At 45.6% G+C, this 9,172-nt stretch overlaps 1 protein-coding gene across 1 annotated transcript in view; it reads right to left on the reverse strand.

Moving 5' to 3' along the window:
* Positions 1 to 6: 6 nt before the first annotated feature.
* TOM1L1 (target of myb1 like 1 membrane trafficking protein) overlaps positions 7 to 9,172 on the reverse strand; it is a 68,485-nt gene continuing 59,319 nt past the window's right edge. The window contains exons 10-15 of the mRNA XM_015429542.1: positions 8,649 to 8,769; positions 6,768 to 6,870; positions 6,225 to 6,285; positions 4,117 to 4,195; positions 1,222 to 1,303; positions 7 to 437 (exon numbers count right to left, since the gene is read on the reverse strand). Coding sequence (XP_015285028.1) covers positions 371 to 437; positions 1,222 to 1,303; positions 4,117 to 4,195; positions 6,225 to 6,285; positions 6,768 to 6,870; positions 8,649 to 8,769 — 513 coding nt within the window. The 3' untranslated portion in view covers positions 7 to 370. The remainder of the gene's footprint in view (positions 438 to 1,221; positions 1,304 to 4,116; positions 4,196 to 6,224; positions 6,286 to 6,767; positions 6,871 to 8,648; positions 8,770 to 9,172) is intronic.

Here is a 9,172-nt window from a genome sequence, read left to right on the forward strand (position 1 = left end):
TACTGAAGTTCCCTTTATGTATTTCTTCAAACTGAAAGTATTTAACATATAATTAAGTGAGTGAAAGACTTACGGTGTCAATTACAACGTGTGGAATTCTCATCAACTTTTTGGAAAGTATGCTGTATGTCATTTGTAGACTTCAATCCAAAATATATGGAGAACCCTGCACTCTTAGCGATCCATTGGAACTTAACATCAAATAATGCACTTAAGGTACAGTATGAAGGAGCCACACCTTAGGTTGTATGCCAGAGAGAGACGTTTCCTACTTATTCAATAAGTATTGTTACTTAACCGATAAGCCTTTGAGTTACCAAAACAGTCTCTAGTGCAGGAAAAGAAGATACTTTTGTTGGATGGCTTGAGGCTAGCAGCTGGTATGACCTTTAACACTAGGTCTGAAGAGATGTGCGTCAATTTCTTCATAAATAGGTCTGAAATAAAAGAACAGGATAAACACCAAGTTATATTATGTTGTGTTCAACAAAGCAATGGCAGTAGGGAGGAGAGCTGGATTCTTAACACACTGCTAGCACAGAACTCTGGTTTTACTTCATGAGCCATAGTACCTGCCCTACCTTTAGGCCAGATGAGTCAACTGCATTTGATCTCCCCTACTGCATTTGATCTTCCAAAGTTTCTTTCCCCCCTCTCTTGTGCGAGAGAGATGCATGCTCTTGCCACCGGATTTGGTACCAGATACTCCTGTTATGTTTGGTTAGATTGTTATTGTGAGGCTCTTCTAGCTTACCTGAACGGCAACCATCTTCTAATAACTTTTCCACAGATCTACTCAACCTGATTTTGAGCAAGGAACCATATTTACAGTTCAGCTAAGCAGAATGAGATATAATATATCAAGAATAATGTCAACACTACTTTGTATGCCAATTTGAACATTCAAGCACCTCATACAGGGAAAAATGACTGGCTTATAGCCATCTAGAAGAATTCAGAGAAGCAAAATTTGTATGAAGTGTGTATATGCATTTGAGAACAGGATGAAAGCCACCATTAGTTACCTGGTTATCCAACCATATGTTCAGTGTGTGTAAATGAAAATGATTCTGTGCATCCAATTGTGCACTACACTGCTGACCTAAATAGGTGTAACCAATAGAATTTTGTAGACATCAGAAAGGCTTTGTGTAGGTTAGCCTATGATGCACTATAAAAGAGAAAGAAGTCCACAGCCTGGTTATTTTCAAAACCACTTACTCTGTTTTGTCGCTGGGAGCCAGTGGATCAAACTCCATGAGCTCGTAGTAATTGGGAGGTGGTGTGTGCCTTTTGGACCCATCTACAAGAGAAAGAAAGCCAGAGATGGCATAACTTTTGAAGCAGATAGCCCAAACTCTTGTTCTGCTAATCCAGCATGATACACTGTCCTGATTGCCGCCATCTTCTATAAGTCAAAATGACTGTAACCAATAATATGTACTACACTGAAGGAATAAAGCAGAACCATGGTTGAACTTAATGGCTGTATTGACATTGGTCTTCAGACCAATTTAACTAGTAGAAATGAGCCTCAAGTTACACAGAAATTATGTGTGGCAGGGGGAGTAAGACAACACCTTACCAGCCCCCACGCTATTCACACCTTTCTTGCCTACAAACTGGAGAAATGGGTTATAACATTTTGCAGAGTGCAAATAGAATCCAATAGGCTTAGACTTGAAATGTTCAGCAGATCTTATGGGAAGGTGCAAACTTGTGCTGCACACTAAACACAGCCTTTGTGAGCCTTGACATTCATCCCAATGGACCGCTATTTATTTATTTATTTACAATGTTTGTATGCTGCCTCTCCAGCCACCTGCTTGAGGAAACTAACAAAAGTAAAAATACAATAAAACGACTCCCCCAGCAATAAAACCATCCTAATTTAGAAGCTCACGAAATTAGCAGCTCATGAAAACTAAAAAAGCATCTCGACAGCTAAAACAATCTTCTTCTTTTTTTTGTATTTGTGTGTGTGCCTGGAAGTCATGGTTGACTTCTGGTGACCTCTAGTGGGGCTTGGACATTTCAGAGAGGTGGCTTCTGGCTTGCTGTTGCCTGCCTCGGCATCCCCAGCTCTGGTATTTCTTGGAGGCCTCTCTTCCAAGTACTTGCCAGGGTCGGCCCTGCTTAGCTTCCGAGATCTGATGGGCAATCCAAGTTAGGGCAAAACAATCAATCATTGAAGCATAAAAGCAGAGCCATAAAATCATCAAGCACATGAGGATCATAAAAACAAAAATAAACAACTATAATAATGGGCTACAACTTCAGATAAAAGTGTGAGTGGACAAAAATGATTTAGCCAGGTGCTCACATCTTAACAGGGTAGGCACCAGGTGGGCTTCAGGAGCTAGGGCATTATACATCCGGGGTGCCACCACTGAAAACCCAGTCTCTGGTCACCATCCATCTCACCATTGTGGATTGGGAACAAAGAGCAAGGTTTGGGATGGAAATTTTAACTTTTAACAAGACAAATGGGCAAATTGATTGAGAGGGCGGTGGCAGTACAGCTTCATGGTTTTCTGGATGACGCTTCTATTCTTGATCCCTTCCAGTCCGGCTTTCACCCAGGTCATGGGACGGAGACGGCGTTGGTCGCTCTTACTGACGACCTCCGTAGGCACCTGGATCGGGGCAGTTCGGCGGCGCTGCTGTTGTTAGATCTGTCGGCTGCGTTTGACATGGTCGACCACCAGCTGCTTGCCCACCGCCTCACCGAAGTGGGAATACAGGGACTTGCCTTACAGTGGCTTGTCTCTTTTCTCCAGGGTTGGGAACAAAGGGTGGTGCTTTGGGAACAGCAGTCCGGGAGACGCCCTCTAGAGTGAGGCGTACCCCAGGGTGCAATACTGTCCCCGATGCTATTTAACATCTTTATGCGCCCCCTTGCCCAGGTGGCTCGGAGGTATGGGCTGGGTTGTCATCAGTACGCTGATGACACCCAGCTCTATCTGATGTTGGGTGGCCAGTCAGATTCCAGACCGGAAGATCTGGACCGGGCATTACAGGCCGTGGCTGGTTGGCTTCGGCTGAGTCGGTTGAAGCTAAATCCGGCGAAGACGGAGGTCCTGTGCCTGAGCCGTGGCGGTTCAGGGCTGGGCGTCCTGCTCCCGGCCTTCGATGGGACACTACTTGTGCCAGCGCCGGAGGTTAGGAGTTTTGGGGTGCTCCTGGATGCCTCCCTGACAATGGAGACCCAGGTAAGCTGCAGCTAGTGCAGAACGCCGCAGCCAGGCTGCTGATGGGCTCTCCATGGTGTGAGCACATCCAGCCAGTGCTTAGGTCACTGCACTGGCTGCCTATAGCATACCGGATTCGTTTCAAGGTGCTGGTGCTTACCTTTAAAGCCCTACATGGCCAGGGACCGACCTACCTGAGGGACCGCCTTTCCCTGTATAGACCCCAGAGAGCACTACGGTCTGGGGCCCAACACCGATTGATTATTCCGGGCCCCAAGGATGCAAGGCTCACCAGTACTAGGACCAGAGCTTTTTCTGTGGTGGCTCCTTACTGGTGGAACGAGCTCCCGGAGGAGATCAGGGCCCTGCGGGACCTTTTACAGTTCCGCAGGGCCTGCAAGACGGAGCTCTTCCGCCAGGCCTTTCAATAGGAGCCGCCACTACTGTTACCATCATGATCCTAATGAATGCTTGGATCCTAGGTCTAGCACAGACATATCGCCAGGACCAGCGGCGCGAGGGATGATGATCAGAGATTGAGATCTGGAATGCACGCCATCTAATTTTCATTACTGTATGCACTTTATTGTTAATTGTTTATTTATGTGGTGAATTGAGTATGTCTTATGTGATTTTATAGTTTTAAGATTTTTATGGTATACTAATTAGGTACGTGGTACCGCTTGTTAGCCGCCCTGAGCCTGTTCACAGGATGGGCGGGGTATAAATATGATAAATAAATAAATAAATAATAAGACAGTCCCTTCAGGTACCCTGGTCTTCAAGCCATTTGGGACTTGAGAGGTGAGTACCAGCCCTTTGAATCATACTTTTGTAATGTTATCCAAGTTTTCTACTGACATTCGGAAAGGAGTGACAAAGTGACATCATGGCAAGCACTAGCTGCAAATGTTTATGCTGTTACCTGCTGCTGGTATATCTCTTGTCCCATTAATCTGAAGGCTTACTGGTTGGAGAGGCACAGGATTTAAAATGGAGTTTACCTAAGGAAATGAAGTTGAAAGGAATCAGGTGCGGAGGAAGATGGCATTTTCAAAACCGGTTTAACCTAACATGCTTGTTCATTCCTTACTATAGAGAGCAGACATGAATTAAAGCTTGCATTAATGCGGATAGAAGAACATTAACCCTTTTTATCGCTTATAACATAGTTCTCTGTATCAGTGGACTTCAGCCTCTAGGTCAGGATCTTCTGGTGGGCAACAAGTCCTTACTTGGCCACTATTTTTTCCAGTGCTGTCTGGAAAGACCTGCGGGTCATGCACATACACAGAAAATAAGGGCACCACGTCCCCTGTCTTTCTTTGGGCATACACTGGCAGGAGCAAAGGGAGGTCACTTGGCAGGGGAGAGGATTTCTTTGTAACACAGGCAGCCTCAAAGACTCCAGTGTCTCCTCGTACTCCTATCACACGACTCTTGTGTCATGTGCTTGCCACTTGGCAAGTCCACACTATTGCCTGGGGGTTTAAAGGTGGGGCCTGGATCTGCAGAGGTCAAAGATCATCGCTTCATATAGTCCAGCTAGAGACAGTGGCCAGGAATCCAAAGAACCACTTAGGCTCAACACAATGCCTAGCAGAAGTGAGGGTGGGGGTGACTTTAAGCAGCTCACCTCCACACCACATAGAACTTGCCAGCCTCAACGGTGTTGCTATGCAACAAACTTGGGGTGGTGGTGGAGGGGGGGGTTAGGAAAAAAATCCAAAGCCCTTGTGGGCTCATGAAGCACATTTCATATTTCTTTGGATACTGGCCAATGCACTGTTGAGGCTGACTGTGTGTAACCCTGGGAAATTTTGTGTTATGTCCACAGACTGCCACCAGGGGTCTGCAGCCTCAGTCCTTAGCTTGGTTCCAAACACAATAGGGACCAAGGATCCTAGACCACCCTGAGTCCTCCAATAGGACCTTGGAGGGAAATTCAAACCCTCCCATGGAACTGTGGGTGTGCGCGGGTGGAGTGTATATAGTTGGCCGTTGCCGGGCCGGTTTCTCTGTCTTGTTGTGAAGTACAATAAACACGTGTAGTTAGCATGTCGTAGTCCAAGTCTCCATGTGCGAACCCAGTACTTTACATCTTGTATTAAAAGGAAGATCCAAATACTTTCATTTATATGTTTTACATTTATTTACCACTATTCCCCACCACCAAGGGTCCTCTTCCCCTCAAACTCTACAAATTAAACAAGCCTACACGTATGAATAACATCAAAGATGGGAAGCCTTTGTCTAGAATAAACTCTGAACTGCCCTGGCCAGCTGTTCGTTGAAGATTCAAGGTGAATTCCGCAAGGCCACACCTAACAGTGCAATCCTCTGCAGAGTTACTCCAGTCTAAGCATATTGGCCCCAGTGATCTTAGCCCAGAGTAAATCTGCAGAGGACTGAGCTGTAACCCTCCCCTTAAATTGGCACTGACTGTTCTGTGAATTTCAACTGAATTTTTAAGTTCTCAATGGCCTCTCCTTTCGCCTGGCAAACAGTATTTTTCACATCGAGGCTAATATTTAATAAGGTCCTTATAGCAGGCATACAGTTGTAAATATCCCTCCCACAAAAAAAGAAAACTAATGCATTTAGTATTCTCAGTGGATCAGGATCTTGTATGCAATCTCTCGTACTGATTAACTTGCTCATTCTAGTATTTTTCACACACAAATTCTCTGAAGTCTTTAGACACCTTCACAAAGCAGTTTTAACAAAAACTGAAGTAGGCTGCAGTATGGGGTAGTGGTCTGAGTTTCAGACCAGGGTCTAGGGGACTGGAGTTCAAACCCTCACTTAGCCATGATGTTCACCAGGTGACCTTGGGCCACATCCTAACCCCCCTCACAAGGTGAGACTAAAGTAGGGAAGAGAGAATGATGTTATGCCACACAGAGCTCCTTGGAAGAATGGTGGGATAAAACGTAGTAGTCTTCCCCTTTGCCCCTAATCAGAATCTATGCCAGGCCCTTGCTATCTGATGTTTGCTAATGAATCAGGATCAAGAAATGATTTCCTACTCACGTTCTCATATTGGTTGGCAACTGGAAAGCTTTGACTTGTGCTCTGTGCTTCTGTCACGAACCTAGAAGGGAAAAGAGAATGCAGTGGAAGTAGGGATGCCAGCCTCCAGGTGGGAACTGGGGATCTCCCAGAGTTACAGCTCATTTCCAGACTACAGAGATCAGTTCCCCTGGAGAAAATGGATGCTTTGAAGGGTGGACTCTATGGCATTGCACCCCACTGAGGTCCCTGTCCTCGTCAGGCTCCATGTTTAAATCTCCAGGAGCTTTCCAACCTGGCAACCCTACGCGCCCATCCCTGGCAACCCTAACTAGAAGCCAACAAGGCTTAGTTGAAAGTCCTGCCTTCCACTTCAGATACCTCAGACTTGTCATCCTGCCTTCTGGTTCTCTTTAGTAGTCTCTCTTTCCTCCCTCCTTCATTTTCACACAGCCTCTACTGATTGTCTATAAACTGCCTCACGCTCTGTAATGATTTTCACCTTTGCTTATCAGCTCTTAAAATCCACCTCAACCTTTAGTTGGTGTGCAAATTACTACTTACGTGGTCTGTAGGGTATTTGCAGGAGGTAGTGGGTTGAGCTGAGGGTAAAGTGATGGTTGCATCAGGTGGGGGCTTGGAACAGCAACACTTGATGGCCTGCAGTCTTAACGGGAACAACAAAGACTATTGAGATGGCAATCTTTCTCACAGAACCAAGGGTTGGCCCCAAAGCTGCTCTTCCAACTAAAAGAAGGGAGAGGGCATTTTTTGCCATTCCCCTCTCTCCCATTGCAGACTGCCACCTCACCCTGCCCCCAGTGATGTTCATGGGGAATGAAGTGGGGATGAGGTGGGCCCAGTGGGCAGAGGGAGGCAGGGAAGTCCCATCACTTGAGCTTCACAGAATCTGGAGGCCCAAGAGAGCCAGAGCTTAACAGGAGCCTTAACATGGTGCCAGTACAGGATGCTGGTTTAGTATTAAGGACAAAGTAAATGTGGCAGGTATAATCATGTGTGTTATCGTGTATTAAAAGAGATGGGCAGGTGAGAGAGGATGAACTTTCCCTTTCTCCTCCATCTTCTTTCCTATTACCTTCTTCCCTTGCTCCGTTGCTTCCTTTGCTCCAGCCCCCATTCCATCCAGCCTGGCCCTGATTGACCCCAGCCACACTGGGAAGAAAGGTGTCTGAAGCACGATAGGAGGTACAGTGAGAAAAGCTGACCTATCATCATCTGTACACAATAATTTGGTCTTAAATCCTGAACTCCAGGCCTCCCTCCAAAGAACAGAACAGATATAGCTGCCACATCATGTAGTATGGTCCTTAGTAAAGAAATTTTGGGGAAATCGTGGGGAAGAAAAACAGGCAAGGAAAGGGGAAGTAATTTTTCTGCTGTTGCCCCCCTTTCAACCTCCCCACCATAGTCTCTCATAACCTGGATCTCTATTACACATGACACACATGACATTGCATGCACTGAAATCAACGCCCCATCCCTGTCTAGATATAATCACCAGTTCGTGAGCATGGAGTATATACACACAGGTATCATCCCTGTAACTGGGAGCACTGCTTTTTCTAACATTCCTGACCACTCGGATGGAGCCTAGCCACATACATTTCCTGCATATGTAGACACCATGCCCATGGGATATGGAGAAATAGCATGTAGCCGCTAAATGTGATAACTGCTTGGACTGAGTGATCTGAGAATGGGAAAATGGTCTGATATAGCTCACGGAGCAGAGTACAGGGATAAAAGATTTCCTTGTGAAGCCCCATTGGGCAATGTTTTGCCCTTGAAAGCCAGGTCCCCATGCTTGTGGGTACAGACAGTATTCCCAAGTCTATACACGAAGAAAGAACAGTGCCTTTGCACACAGCTGGGTGTAGCATATCACAGCTGCTAGCGGGATGCCCTTTCAGCCTTTGGTGGGGAGGAGATTCACAGCAAGATTCAAACACACACATCTGGGTACTTCCAAGAGCATTTTGCAAAAAAGAAGATTCCTTTTAAAAGCATTTGATGTTGATTATTTTCTTTTTTCTACCTATTTGCTATAGTTGTTATCAACACAGACCAAAGCAATTTATTCCTTTGGCATGCATCCCTAGTATAGAGGTGCCCTTTTTTTGTTTATAACATTCAGTGACTTGAGGAATAATCACACTCTTGAACAACAATCATGTATTGGCTGGAACACTCTTCCCACCTGCCCTCCTTAAACATTTCTCCTGGAATCTGGATCACAGCCAACACCTTTCTAGTACAGACATTAGTGGAATTCCTCTGATGTCTGAAATGCAGGTGAGAAGATAAACATTCTCCAGAAGCGTAAGGAATGCTACAGTATGCACCTTCTGTGCCTGATGTCAATTAAGTCTACCAGGTTAGAAACGTCCTGGTAAGGCATGGGAGAGTTGCAAATTCTTTACTCACTTAATTCTGAAAACGGAGAAGTCACAGGGTCAGCTCCCCCCGGCTTTGGCACTGTAGCTGGAAAACTTGACTCGAGGTCAAGCAAGTCAGATGAGGGAGCAGAGGGCTGGTTGCCATTGACCTTAAAATTAAACGAAGAGGTCAGAGGTCACGGCCAGTGTTGCCTCTACATGCAAATCAAACTTCCACTCTCCAACAAGCAATCACAACCAGATTCATGTTAGGTAATTGATAGTGATCTATAATTGATGCAGATCTTGGCAGCGGTAAAAGACCTAATAGGATCACCTGCTTGTTGCCTGCAGTCTGATAAGCACTCACTTTGAAATATATTTTCACAGGAGGGTTTCTCAGATCAAAGAGCAACCTGAGGAGCACTTTATTTTACATTGATTAGGAGTCTAGAAAAACAACTGTGCATGTCAAGATGTCGGGCTACTGACAGAAGAGAATAACAAAGAACTGCAAGACACGGTTTAAGTCAAAACAGAGGTTAATGGTTGCAATTTAAAGAAGGGGAAGCA

This window comes from Gekko japonicus, unplaced genomic scaffold (genome assembly GCF_001447785.1).
Source record: "Gekko japonicus isolate JY-2015 unplaced genomic scaffold, Gekko_japonicus_V1.1 scaffold340, whole genome shotgun sequence".
NCBI lineage: Eukaryota > Metazoa > Chordata > Lepidosauria > Squamata > Gekkonidae > Gekko > Gekko japonicus.